This window comes from Nestor notabilis, unplaced genomic scaffold (genome assembly GCF_000696875.1).
Source record: "Nestor notabilis isolate BGI_N333 unplaced genomic scaffold, ASM69687v1 scaffold25434, whole genome shotgun sequence".
Taxonomy (NCBI): Eukaryota; Metazoa; Chordata; class Aves; order Psittaciformes; family Psittacidae; genus Nestor; species Nestor notabilis.
In genome coordinates this window covers 1-14,788 of record NW_009927263.1, presented here as the reverse complement: position 1 = coordinate 14,788, position 14,788 = coordinate 1, and the positions used below count along the sequence as shown (strand labels likewise).

The following is a 14,788-nucleotide window of genomic DNA, read 5'->3' as shown; positions in this document are numbered from 1 at the left end:
CAGCAGGAACAGTGACAAAAAGAAAAGTGGGAGAATATGGTGTAGACATTGCTACCAGGAAGGCAGGCACTCCTCCACGCAATACCTCTGTTGGAATAATGGCCTCCAGTATAAAAGTCTGTCAACCTTGCGTCGCTTTTGGCAGAGGCAGGTTCAGCCAATGCAGCAACCAGACAGACAGGATACTGTGGACTAAGAGGAAACATCTTCAAAAAAGGTAGACTACGTATTTTATATGCAAGTCTGTTCTTACTCCTATTTCTGCTTCCCTTGGTAAAAAAAACCCCACCACTTGCCTTGCCTTATCCCCTCCCATACCCATTTTCCCATAGAAATGAGGGAAGAAAAATAATCAATACTTCCAAAGCATAAGACTTAAAACTTTCACTGCAATATGGTAAATTAACTAACACCTCCTCTCCCACAGAATAATCTTTTTGGAAATCACTCTTTCAGCAGTCAAGGATTAGAGCAGTCATTATAAAATCTTCTGATTCTGACTTGTAACTACAAATATTTTGCTTACTGTGGACAGGAAAATGGTCACTTTTAATAATGTAGAAGTTTTTCCCCCATTGACCATGCATTTTCAAACAAAATGACTGGTCCAGCTTTGTAGAAATTATCTTGCTTGATCAAAGGAGCCAGTGATACCTGCAAGTTAGTTGCCTGTCTTAGACAAGCAAGGCTGTGTGAAAGGAGCTATGATTTGGTGAATGCCAAAGAAGATAAGGTAAGAGAATGTGGGTATAGAAGCAGATAAAGCCAGATTCAAAGAACCCAAATTACTTGCTTCCAAATACAATGCTTTCATAAGAAGTGTTCTAATTTTGCTGGCCTTTTTCTAAAGGAAAGGGTTTGTGCTTATTTGTTGGTGTAAGTATTAAAACATGTTATGCAAATACTTTTTACACTCCTCTTGGTTCTTAAAAAAAATCTTGAGCAATACTGTTTAACTTTAGAATTGAAGCCACTGCAGCTTGAGATTTATTCAACTTACATCATCAAAAAATGAAGAGTTACTGTTTATTAGTTATGGTATGGTTTGTTACTGAGACTTGTGCTGAGCTTGTGTTCAGCTAGAAATTGAAATTTGATTGAAATGTATAAACTATCATTTTTGTGTTTTGTTAAATTACTTGAAACGTATGAGTACATAGAGGAAAATTATCAGAGTGTTTTGAAAAGGGATATTAACTGCCCTCAATAAATTGGCAGGCCTTTTTTGATCATGCACAATGTTTTTCGTACGACAACCAGAGATTCCTAAAGATACAGGTAGGAGACTAATGAGATTTTCAGGAGCACTCCTAATGAAGTTCCAGTTCATACTTTTAAGTATCTTCTAGCAAGATTTTCAAATGTAAAAATGTTTTTTAAAGTTTTTAAAACTACCAGGTCTGAATCTCTCCTACTTCCTTTTAATGCATAGACGAAAAGAGGAAAATGAGCTTTCCTACCTTGTCAGATACAAGTTTTCTTCAGTTTTTCATTAACTTAAGATCCTTTTCTAGAGCGTAGGAAAATGTTTTCAGGCTTTGTAGGTGTCACAGGAAAATATTTATTTTTAGTTAGCACTTTTTCTTTTCATGTGGTATTACTTTACATAACAGGTACTCCTATTTATAGCCAGAAAGAGTCTCAGAAGTCAAACATTTAGGGTGGGATCCATCTTACCCGAGTTTAGTAATCTAGGAAGTTAAGTGCGTAGTCTCAATCAGTCACATAGGCTTCTTCTATAGATAAATTGAGATGGGAAGGGAAGAAAAAGAGGCAGTTCTGCAGGCAATTCATTCCTTGCTAAGATAACTCATCCCGCTATCTAAATCTCTTGGTCTTTGAAGGTGCGTATCTCTATTGATTTAAGATGGAGCCTGGATGACTAGGTCAGATTAGAGAGCAGGCTTTTGGATGGCTACAGTTAGGATGGGTTTCCTCACAACTGGCAGGATAAAATCTCTAAAAAGGGAGTAAAGGTAGGAGTGTGGGGAGCTTTGTGTATGCGTATTAAAAATCATATATCCTTTCTAAATGAATGAGGATTCCTACAACTCTGCTTTCAAAAATTACATTTTGCATTGGCTGTAATGCAGGAAGAACTGGTCATGAGTAGCTAAGTAATTTTAGAAGTGGAGCCACAGAAGTACTTCTTACTTGCCAGGCAAACATGCAATGCAGTGCTATGTAATAAATGATACAAACAAAAAGATTAAGTATTTCCAGAATTCCAGAGCAAGTAGCTTAAAATCTTTAGTGAAATGCTGTGTAAAGTAACTGTGTATATTTAATAAAGTCAAGGTATTTTAATTTGTTACTGTGACCTTAAGTAACCTCTAATTCCAGCATGAAGCTGACTTCCTAAAGCTGCAACAATAAGGAATTCATTTTTAACAATAGTCATATACTGCTGTGTTTGAATTCATATACAGCCAATGCATTTTAAACCCCACCAAACCTGTTCAGAGATAAACTATAAATAATAATCTAAAGGAAACACTTTGATGTCTGTTTTGTATATGGTACTTGAGACATGTGAACAGGAGAAAGATACTTTTTCATCACTACCTTGTAATATTCTAAAGTAATGTGTGTTGGACTAGATGACTAATGTTCTAAAGTTGCCATAGCACTATCCACTCAGCGCATCATTCTGCAAAGGAGTATAACAATTAAAGCAGGAGTGAAGCCATATGATCTGTGTATAGCATAGCTGCATGCACTTCCTGGGGATTTGGGTGTCTGATATGTCATGCGTTTCAGCCCTGCATTTGGTGGATCAGAGATGTACTTGCTTAATCCAATACACGATACAAAAGAGCATACGTACGTAGTGGAGAGTGCTGTGGCCTCACTGAGAAATTTATTGCTATACTCTCTCAGAAAGTAATTACAGTAACAGGTATTGTTAATTTTTTATGTTGTAGCTATAGAAGAAACATCTCTGTAAGACAGATTACATGCCATCGCTTTTACAGGTGGAAAAGTCTTGTTTTGCTCCTCTGTAATTTACAACAATGAAACCATTAACTATATACAAAGGGGTGGAGAAAAGGAAAACTGAAATGTCCTGGGAGCGGTTCTCTCTGCTTGTACCTTTAGGCTTGTAACTATTTTGGCTCTCAAGATGTTTCTTTAAAAAAATAGCTTTTTGTAAATTTTCAGTATGCCCATGAGTGGGGGGCATACTGAAACATGACTAGATGATGGGTTATTAGTTGAAGCAGTAATTAGCGAGGGGACTGAGTAACAAGTCAATCCTTCACTCTTTACTCATTTTTTATAGGCCACTTCATTTTGGGTGTACCACTTGGCTGAAGTTTAGGGGAAAAAGGATGGGTCATATTTAAGATTGAGTCCAGCCATTTAATTTGTTACTATAAATCTAAAATTGTTCTCAGGTATCTCAGCCATGATTCAGTGACTCAAGTACTCAAGTGTTTTTAACAACTTCTGTCTAAAGTGATTTCAAGTATTTCTTCTCTCAGCTAAAGGCCTAGTGCAGAATTGCATGAAGCATGATTAGGTTTTACCCCACGCTGCAAGAATGGTAGGCAACTAATCTTCAACTTTTCTATTAATCATTACTTCCTTGTTTAAAATGAGCAACTGCTTTACTTACTATAATTGAAAACAGTCTGCTTTCTTATGTCTATTGCTGGATCAGATGCAGATTTGTATTATTTCCATATTCAAACCCAGTAATTCCTAATTGGAAATCTGTATCTTCTTCTAGAATCTGTCTTTTTCTTGGTTAGCTTACTTGAGGTAAGTAGATCTAGTAAGAAAAAACACACAGAGGATACAATGTAATGGAGCTCATGCTTCCTGCTGTTGCAGCTGGAAATGGGTGAACTTCAAGGATTGAATCTTGGAAGAGGAAATTAGGAAAATCCTCTGCTCAATTCTGAAACCTGAGATATACTGGAAAATGTTTTTCAGCAATTACTGAGAAAAGGTGATGTGCAAAGGAGGCTTGGAGAGAAAAACATGTCTCTAAGTGGGAAGAATACTCACATACAGTAGAAAAAATATAAACCAAATTAAATGTGTTTAAAAAAAAAGTATCTGCTTATACGTAGTATATAAAACTGCATTATTAAGACTACAATACTGGAAATAACATTTTCCTTCTTCTGTGTGTGTATTATAGAATCATGGAATGACAGAATGGTTTGGTTTGGAAGGGATCTCAGAGATAGATCATCTAGTTCCAACCCTCCTGCCATGGGCAGGGACACCTTCCACTAGACCAGGTTGCTGCATTTATCTGTACTCATCAGATTTCAGAGATCAGAATACACAAGATAAATTTTCCTCAAAAATTACAAAAGTATTGAATGTGTTTAAATAAAACATCATTAAAATTGTGAAACAGGCAATGGTTATGATTTAAGATACACCTCTATGGAAAACATTGCTGCGCTATATATATGTATCTCACATGTAATACATTAAAAAATCCCCAACAGCTTAAGTGATCACTTTTGGAGCTTTCCAATTACCAAAAATGGATAGAGCATGGCTGGCTTCTATACAGGTATATACCATTTATTGTGAATCAGGGTCTTCCTGTCACAGACACTTTTTTAATCATGCATTTTTATATCAGAGCAACTGCACTCCGATAACCTGACCAGCAGATGTAATCCAAGACATTTGCAATGATGGGTTTTTATGCCTTACAGATGCTTAAGGTTCATCCTTTCGAAATGGGTAAATATTCCTTTTCCAGGTAAAGTAATGATGTTTAGTCCTGGGAACACTAATGAGACAAGTTGATTTTGCCTCTTATGTGCCTTAGTTTGTAATCTTACAGTAACATATTTCTGCATGTTATTTTTACTGTTGTGATCCTATGACAAGGTTTATTTCAATTCTTAACTGCATAAACAGAAGAATGACAATAGTAAGATGCAAGTTGAATTGTATAGGGCATTTACGGAACCCTAGTGAAAATGATTCTATAAAAAGCTCTAGAAAGTGACAGTAGCAAAGTATCACTGGTATGTGTTTAGAATATTTTAGGTGGATATATTCAAAGAAGATACCGTAATATGCAGCTGAGGCTTAGAAGATACGAAAACCTGGAAAGTACTGTGCTCATCATGGAGGAGTACACACAGTAATAACCTACTTGCTTGGGGATGATTAGATGCTTCTTAAAGGTTTGTCTATTGCTTGTATCTCAAATTCAGAACCAGTATTTCTATTCTATAAATGGACAAGCTACAGCACAAGGTAAAGTAACTCGTATCTTTTCTCTTTTTCTTCTACTTGCTATGTGAAAGTTCTGCACAATTTTCTTCTTCTTGCCTTCTGTTTCTGTCCTATAAAGGCCTGAGTACATGTTTAAATTAGTAGCCTTAATTTCAAAAGAGGTGTGATGGTTAGCATTAGTAAGAATACATAATTTGAAAGCAAAGACAAGACATTTTTGGCAGGATTCCTTTTCTAGTTGCATTACTCTGAAAGTATTAACTAAACCAAAGTATGTTGAAAAGTCTTTGTGTCTCGGTGTTTACTGAAACAAGAGTCAGATCCTTTGTTAAAAATGGTAAAACTCCAATTCCTATCTTGCTGAAAGAAATGCATAATTTAATTTTTTCTAATTAAAGTGTCTTGAAGCCCTAACAGGGACCAGAGTAATTTTCTTCTCGAGCTATATGTGGCATGTCCCATACAACATAGGGAGTATAAGGAGAGAATTGTAATGTCAGATTTAAGATAATTTAAACAAGGCTATTTTTCTGTACAGATACGTCTGAAGCATCAGGAGTAAAGAGTAAGTAACAGTGATGCAAAAAATCCTCAAGATAAATGAGTTAATTAAAAAAATTGAAATGCTTTTGGTTAGAGCCCCTCCTAAAAAGGGTATCCTTCTCTGGATTCTTGGTTCTGTATCAAATGCCTATTCACATTCTAATCCATTTTACGAATCCCTCCTTTTACATCCTGTAGTACTCTGGTTGTATTCAATTTAGTTGTTGCATGTTTATATAGCGTTCCATATGAAATAGCTCACAACAGTTTCTATTTCATATCTAAAGAATTCCCCCTTAATTGCAGCAATTCTTAGTATTATCAAAAGCATGGTAAACACAACAGGTTAAAACAAGAAATGAAAACTACAACTGATACTGCAGGAAAAATTTGTGTAGGCAGTAGTCATCACAGATGGGATTCATTCAGTATACTGCTGTTAGTTCTACCACCCACGTAATCCGTATTACCATTTCCTAGCAAACACACTTCATTAGCTCTAAAGAAATCTCCATTGTCTGTTCCAGCAGATACCTGAAGTTATTGTGATGATATAAAAATAGTTAAAGGCCATTGTGATGATTTAAAATAGTTAAAAAGTTACTTTAGGTTTTTTGAAGGTCATAATAATTAAAAGCATATTTTCATTTGATGACAACCAATAATTTGAAGAACCACCACCAAATTTATCCTTTACTACTAAAAGCATTCTTCCTGCGAGCGGGAGTTGAGCAGTAGGATATTGTGGTACAAGTGTTCTCCCTGCTCTCTACTTGTTTGTTTGCTTGTCCCAATTAATTAAGTGATACTATAAACTTGAGAAAGCGATGTGCTGTCACAGAGGAAGGAAGCAATGTTTTGCCATTTTGCTGAAGCACAAGCTGACATTCCTGATTTGTATACAGGGTGGAGTCCTGCAGTCTTTTATTCCTTTGAGTGTTGACAGTGATGACAGTTTTTATGGAGAGACAGTACTTTGATCATATGCATAGCTGGGTATGAGGAGGAAACTTCCATTAAGTTACTGTAAGGGACACAGTGACTTAAGAAAGCTGCATGAGCAAATGGGAAGCTAGAAATTCTGATTCTCCTGTCCATTTCCTGACCAAAAAAAAAAACCACCAAAAAAACCTGCTGTGCTGTAATGCAAGTTATAGAAGTTATAAAGCAGCTTTCTCTGTAAATGGGATCAAGAGATGGATCCAAATAAATAATAAGAAAAACTCACGCACACACACACACAAAATCCCCAAGAACAAACCCTTAGTGCTTATTTTGTTATTTTCGAGGGGAAAAAGACCCAAAATTATGAAAAATTGCCTGATTCAATTCACAAATAGTTGTATCAGCACAACTATGAGGAGCAAGGCACTGTGGTATATGGGTGGAAACTTCACAAGCTGCTGTAGCTGCCGGAGTACTCATGCTGTTAAACCACAACCAATGACATCATAGTACCCTTAGCAGAATTTAATTAAAACTTCTAAATAATCCATTCTTGAGGTGGTCAGCTCATTTTCAGTTAGGGGAGAGTAATTGTTCCCAAGTAGTTTGCCTGCAGCAGTGGAGTAGAGTACAGGAATTTCTTGCTTACGAGTTCTTCATAAATTGCCAACTCAGAGTCACATGCCTTTATATTCTTAAAGTTAAGAGAGTATTAGCTGCTAAATGTCAGTTGCTAAAGGTTATGGAATTATAGTACGAAGAGCTTGCTGTTCAAGCACTATCTTGTCACTTCTTGTTCCTCCATTTACCAAATGGTTAACCAAGATATTTAATGCCTCAGGCAGTCTCCATCTTACTATTCTTTACTTCCTAGTAGCTTTACAGATTTCCATGAATGAAACAATAGAGATTTCACACATTGATTTCCTCAGTTAGATTCATTTCAGCCATCTGGTGGTGATGTCACATAGAATCACCTGTCTCTGACAAGCACCTGATAGTTTACCTTCCTTGGGGACTAAAGTACAGTGCACACACAAGCTCTGTATCAGGCTGTATTTGTACTACAAACAGTGGTTTGCTATCATGATTCAGATAAATAGGAGACTAGTTCAGCTGATTTAGTTACTTTAGATCATTTCCTGCAACTTAACTCATCCTGCCAGTTAACATGAACACACATTTGGGTTTTTTCCCCAAGTTAGCCATTAAAGAGGTTAAGTAGGTTGGGCCCTGTGACTAATGTTTCCTTGGCTCTGACTGTATTTTGCTGCTTCCCTAGAGCATCCGTAATACTTATTAGCATGCAGGGGATACTCTGGGATTCCTAATTGTAGGACAACACTTGAAAATGTTCTAGAAATCTCAGGGCTCCACAGCGTGAAATCCTGGCCATAAGACACAGCATGGAGAGGCAAGTGCGTAAGTACTTATGCTGTAGAAAGACCACATGCATTAGCACTGTCATTATTAATACAGCTCCCTGCTGCCAAGCTTTCATATTCCGTACTGATTGAAAAAAAAACCAAAAAAACAACAGTGCCACAGCAAAACTTGCTCAAGATGGTGCTGCAGTAATGGAATAAGGCTTTTCAACTGCTACAGGAGTTTGTTGTTCCACTAACATTGTGAAGGTAGTAAACAGGCTTCTGTCATTGCTGATGCCTTATCACAAGCAACAAAAGAAAAATGCAGTTGCTGAACTATTTTACTACACAAAGTTTAAATGTAATCCTGTTTTAGAAATGTCAGCAATATAAAGAGGCAGCAGCTAAAGGAAACAGCATCATCCGTCGATGAGCAGAAAGCATTTCCCCCATCAGTGTTTAACTGTGAATCATGATGAGTATTATCTCGATGGATTAAAGTGCTGATCTTAGTCATTTGCATAGCTAATGGGTTTTGTTCAGGAGCTGAAGCTTGTCTAGATAGACACTTAGTGGAACAAGAAAACCCTTTTAAGTTAGCTTTAGATATCACCTTAGCTAAATTAATTTAAAAAAAAAAAAGCACGTAAAAGCATTTACTTTAAGGGTACTCTTTTACAATGCTGCTTCTCTACCTAGGGCTACACCCTGGATCCTAGTGCTGCAAAGAAAACTGATTACTCCTTCTACACCTCACTGTAAGTAAAACAATGGTAGTTATGATACGTTAGCTAACTTTCCTCTGTTGTCTTTTACACTAGGTAGTATGCTTCAGTACAGAGGAGCAGAAAAGTACACAAATAGTACTACAGCTGTTACACATCATCGTGTTAATTTCTGCTTTTGAGTCAAGGCACTGAAAGTTAATTTCCTCCTTTCGTATCCTCAAGTAAAAAAACAAAAACAAAAACAAAACAAAACCCCAAAACCAACAAAACACAAGAAAACTACTTAAACATAAGCACTAAATTTACTTCCCTTATTTGCTGAAAATATTTATATGGTAAGAATCACAAACAGGAAGGAACATTCAGCAACCTTCATTGAAATTTCTGACCTAGATGCACTAATGGAAGAACAACCAGTTGCAGGTAGCATTATTTCAGTAAAAATTGCAGTTTTCATAACCCAGACATTGCTGCCCATATGTACTTTGTTTCCCTACCAGAAAATCAAGCAAGTTAAATACCAAGAAGCATTAAGAGTTGAAGCAACTTAAGTTTACCTAAAAGTCCAGTTAACTGTGCTCCCAGGGCAGGTTAGCAGAAGCTCCTCTTAGTTTTCAATTAACTTCTAGATGAGACAGAATGTTCGTATAGCTCAGTCCCAGTGCGCTTGGTTCTAGCTGAGGTGAAACAAATCCTGCAGTGATTAGTGTTCTTTTCCTAGCTTGTTTTCCCTCAGCTCTGTAATTGAAACTTGCTAAAGCAGGTCATTTGAAGTATGTGAAGTATCTTAGGAACTATAACTTAGTGATCATAAATTTGCATTATAAATGCAGGTATAGCTCTTTACCTGGCATAAATTTTCAATCTGAACTGCTTATTAACTACACCACAACTCTGATCCACCCTGTAATCACCACTGGCCTAGTATCTATTCATTTGAAGCTCCATTTTATTCTAGTTTTTATTCTCTGTTCCTTTCTTCCTGATGCTTTTGGTTTTATGTAAGAAAAAAATTCTTTCTAATTCTCATTCATTCTTCTGTGGTGAGGAAACACTGAAAAACCCACCCAGAAATGATGAAAGCGATGAAACAACCAGCTAACATGTTATCAAGGGAAGATGCAAATACAAGGAAAACTGGAAGGTGGAAGAAATTATAAGAATGCACGAAAGATCAATGTTGCCTATTCTTTTCAAATTGAGCAGTGCTATACCTACCTTTTTAAAGAAAAAGCTTTCAGAGAAATATGACTGGCAATTTTACTCTTAATAGGTACAGCTATCAAGCAGAAGTATAAATTTTGAAGAAATTACAGACAATACAACGTTTGGAATGTTTACCATCAGCTGGTAAAGATATCAAGCTCCTAAGTACTCACGTACCAAATATTTAAGTTACTGCCAGATACTGCAGTCAGAGAGATTGAAAAGCAAAACTTTAATCAAGCTGAAAGATTTAAGATGTTCTGGTGAAGCAGTTAAAAAGATGTACGTAAGCATTAAGTCATTAAAATGGATTAAACCTCTTAATCTTCTCAAAAGCAGATCAGGCTAAATTTAAGCAAAACATGACATGAAGTCCAATTTTGATTTTATAAAATGTGTGTCCTTGGTACAGGCCATTCTGAAAACTGATTTTTGTAGGATAGTGTAAGTTCTTAGAGTCTCCAAAATATAATACTAGCTATGGCGTTACTTTAACAGCTATCTGCAAAATGCACTAATGACCCATCCTATTAATATATATTACTCTTTCCAGTCAGTTAAATATTTGTTTATGCTCGTGATAGCTGCTGCCACAGTGAGTGATTTCATTATTCCCTTTTAAATTCTGATAATTTGACTCTATGATTCTATGAATTTCATAAGCTTGAATGTTCAGATGAGGACCCATGTAACATCAATTTTCTTATACCATATGGGCACATTATTACTTACTCCATAGCAAAATTTGTGACTAATGGAAAGGCCTTTCACAGTAATTCCTTACCTCTACTGAATATGAAGAAAAAAAATACAGTTGCCAATAACGTACTTTTTAAAAACTCCTGTAAACATTTTGCATTGTGTTTTAATAATAATACAGTTTTTACTTTTAAACCTTGTAGAACTAAGAACTCCTAAAAAAATACAAGGTTTTAAAAAAGAACTTTTTTTTACTCTTGATTATTGCACCACAAGTTGACAAAAAGTTGAGAATTAAGTCCTCACACTTGGCACACCATTAAATGGCATTTTAAAAGTAAATGGAGTATTTCAAAAGTCCTAGCCCAAAAAGATATCATTAGGAAAACAAAAAGAATGCTTGAAATGTTGGCTAATTCTATTAAGAAGTTTAGTGATATAAATTTAGTCTTTTTCAAAGTACTGTTGGAAAAGTTTAACATGGAACTTGGAAGAACTGTAGAAAATAAAAAATACTTATTCTAAAAATTACGTTAACAATACACTCCAAGATAGTTTGTCCAACATGTTTAATTTCTTGTTGCTCAATGGATTTTTTTCTGTCTCTAATTACAGCAAATGGCTCAGGGACAGTTTTAGAATTAACTTCCCTATGGTTGTAACTTGCTTCATTTACAGTAAAGATGATGAACCACCAAATCCATACTCCAAGAAGAGAAGAGGTCTTTAATGATGGCCAGCACCAGAGGATTCTGAAACAAAGACATGATTTAGACTGTTCAAACAGTAGAGCAAATCAACTCAGGAAAATAGCTCAGAACCTAGAAGAGATAACTTTATCTAACATCTGAGCACAAGAACTGGCAGGTTCTTGTCAAATTTGCAGATTCTGTGTCAAATAAACCCCTCAAACTACATAAACTTGGCCAATACTAAAAATCCTCCTTCACAAGTTTTAAATCACCATTATAGACAATAAGGGGTTCTTTCTAAACTGAAGTTTATTTATGCTGTTATCCTTAAGTCAACTGGGCAGTATTTTCACTAATTACACATTAAAAAATGTAAATCATGTTTGCATATACAAATTCAACTGGAAGCAAATGGGCTATCTATCATGATTCAGAAAGTTAACTGAAACACAGCAGCTCATGGAAAATTGAATTCCAGTGTAATGTCAGAAGAAACTGTCCACAAATATCTAAACACTACGTTATAGAAGATATAAAATACAAATTCAAAATACAAGTTTAAACTTCTTAGTTTCTCGACAGCTAAAACAGCAGTTACTCTCAAGATTGTGCCAATTTAAGCCACTCCACTAAATGGTTGTTACTATAATTTAAAATAATTCCTTCCCCTCCCGTCACTCTACCCCTAAAACCTATGCAAAGGACAGTTTAAGACAAGAGATAGCATCTGTGCAAGTTCAAAGATGTTTCTAGGTTATAAAACCATCAATACAACTAAAGCTACGTATTTTGAAGTAATCTCTAAACATTTTCTAAATCCGTAACTTAAACACCAAACTTACAAAAAATATACTGAGCTAATTCTTAATGCACTCATTTTAAAAATAGAACAGGGTATTAAATATTTAATACTCACTATCTGCCACTGCTTTTTTGCCTGGGGAAAAAAAAAAGAAAAAAAACCCCAAGCTGAACAATGACAGTTTAAAAAACTATTTTTTTTTCAGATAAAATTACATTATACTACTTACGATTTGCTAATTTAGCTTGAAAAAGCTTTAACAAGTGTACAACATGTACTTTCCATGATACATTTTACTTTAAAATAAAGTAAACTTTATATTGACTTTTTAGTTGTTTGTTTTTAATTAACCAAGGCTCCATGCATTCAGAAATTGTAGCCATCAAGATCTTACTTCCTACTTTAATTCAAAAGAAACATATACATAATGGTATTATTTTACATAATACATGGGTATAGACAGACATAACGTATGGATGTAAACTGAAGTGGTAAGAATACACTTTACTTTACAATCTTCCCTTATAATTAAAATAGCTTATAAGTAAAATTGCCATTGTAATTGTTCTCCTAAAATACTGATTCACAGCGATTAGACAAAAATAGATGGAAAAATTTCTCATGAGGAAGACTGCCATAAGAGGTTATGCAATACCCACCCTTGGATACATTAATTTGAATTATGAATAAGGCCATGAACAACCTGATCTGCCTTTGATTTAACTACTTTAAGCAGTGATTTGGAGCAGGGGAGCTTAAAAGATGCTGACCAATCTAAGTTATTCTACTACTAATTCTTCTATAAATATATGCATTATTTGCAAAACTGTTCTCCAAACTGCGGAAAAGGCTACAGCTATCTTCACTTTAAAATAATGCTTAGCATACAGTTGCACCATATCAAGGTTTTGGCCCTCAAAATCCTACATCATCACATCTGTTATCTAAATCATAAATGAAAACAAAAGTAGCATGACATGAACAGAGACTTGAAAGTCTGTCAATTTTGAATTCTCTTTCAAATTAAATAAGTTAAAGCAAAAATTAAGGTGTTTTTTTTTTCCTCTTCTCCATCTGTTCAACTATTTTTATTTACTTAAGCTTGTAAATGTAGTGAACAGTTTTGGACATGCTACAAGTTATTTGGACAAAGCTAGAGAAATGTTGAAGTAACATCACTCAGCTGTTCCCACAGCAAGGGTTTCCTTTCCCTGTTAAGTCTGTCTACGGTCTGTAACATTTCATTAATGACAGCTAGTAAAGGGTTTGACTTAGAATTTTTTCAGCATAGCCTAAATTGAACAACAGGACCTTGAACAACAGATACTGTGATCTGATGTACCCTTTTGCTTTGAGGAACTTATGCTTATTCATAATTCAAATTCAAATTTGAGGGTTTGAGGTTTGAGGGATCTGGACACCATGCTAAACTGTCTGAATTTTTATAGTAAAGATGTGGCCTTAACTGAGAGTGTTAATTTCTTTGCTAGGTATTTTCAATAAGTGTTTTCTAACTGTTAAGGATGATCTCATTTACAAACCTTACCTATAAAGTAACAGCTAATGAAAACTATAATGTATAACTTACCACCATATGAAATTTTGTAATAGGCATAAGCTGTTAATGCTACACCGACCCATATTTCTTGATACACTGTAGTGAAGTATAATTTCATGGCTTTCAATGACTTTGGAATCATGGCCTGAAACATCTGAAAATGATAAAGAGTTTTGTCATGGTGAATTTTGCAACTAACTGTAGTCTTACCTGTTGTACTTTTAATGTATATACACACTCCTGATATACATCAACAGCAGTTTACATATTTTAAAAAAAATAAAAAATTAAAAAAAAATCCCCCAACATGCGACAGTACTTATTCTGAAGCACAGCAGTGAAAATTCAGAGTTAAGGTTACACTTTATGAGCCAAGACAATAAAAAGTATTGAACTACAGCTGATAAAAGGAGGCAAGGAAATCTAGGTGCTTCTTATATGGTAATTAATGCATAATTATAGAAAACCCCACATTTATCTTAATTGTTTGGATTGAAATTCCATCAAATTTATTATTGTGGATGGATTTCCTGAAACAGTATTGTGCTTTCACCAATACTACTAAGAACACTGCACCTCCCCAAAGCTTCCAATATTTGTCGTTTCAGGTGACCAGGGCCATAGTAGCAATCATTCTGCTACGGCAGAGTATAAAGACAGACTTACAAACACGGGGACTAAATAGAAAGGAAGGGAAGAATTTTCCTACCGCTACAAAACACCGAGTAAGTGCTATTTCCCACTAACACCCTGCTAAAACCTGGCAGAGACCTCTCCCCTAGACATGGGTGGGCGCGATGCCGTCCAGGCCCTTGTTTTTATTATTTTCAGATCTACCCAGAACAACGCTGAATTTGCTTTCTCACTGACCTCCCCGCCATAACCCCAGTGCAGCGTAGGGGCCCCGCAGCCCGCCCGCCGCCGGACCCGCAGCACCATGGAGGGGGAAGGGTGTAACGGCAGGGCTCGAGCTCCGCTGACCTCGCCTCCTCCCCCATACCTCCTTTCCCCAGCTGACCCACAACTGCCTC

At 35.7% G+C, this 14,788-nt stretch overlaps 1 protein-coding gene across 1 annotated transcript; it reads right to left on the bottom strand.

Annotated features, from left to right (window-relative positions):
* Positions 1–11,431: 11,431 nt before the first annotated feature.
* Positions 11,432–13,911, bottom strand: LOC104405320 (chromosome unknown open reading frame, human C14orf2). Its single transcript, XM_010013993.1, has 3 exons — positions 13,788–13,911; positions 12,314–12,334; positions 11,432–11,457 (listed from the first exon to the last, which is right to left on the bottom strand). The coding sequence occupies exons 1-3, from the start codon at positions 13,909–13,911 to the stop codon at positions 11,432–11,434; spliced, it is 171 nt and encodes a 56-aa protein (XP_010012295.1).
* Positions 13,912–14,788: the final 877 nt, after the last annotated feature.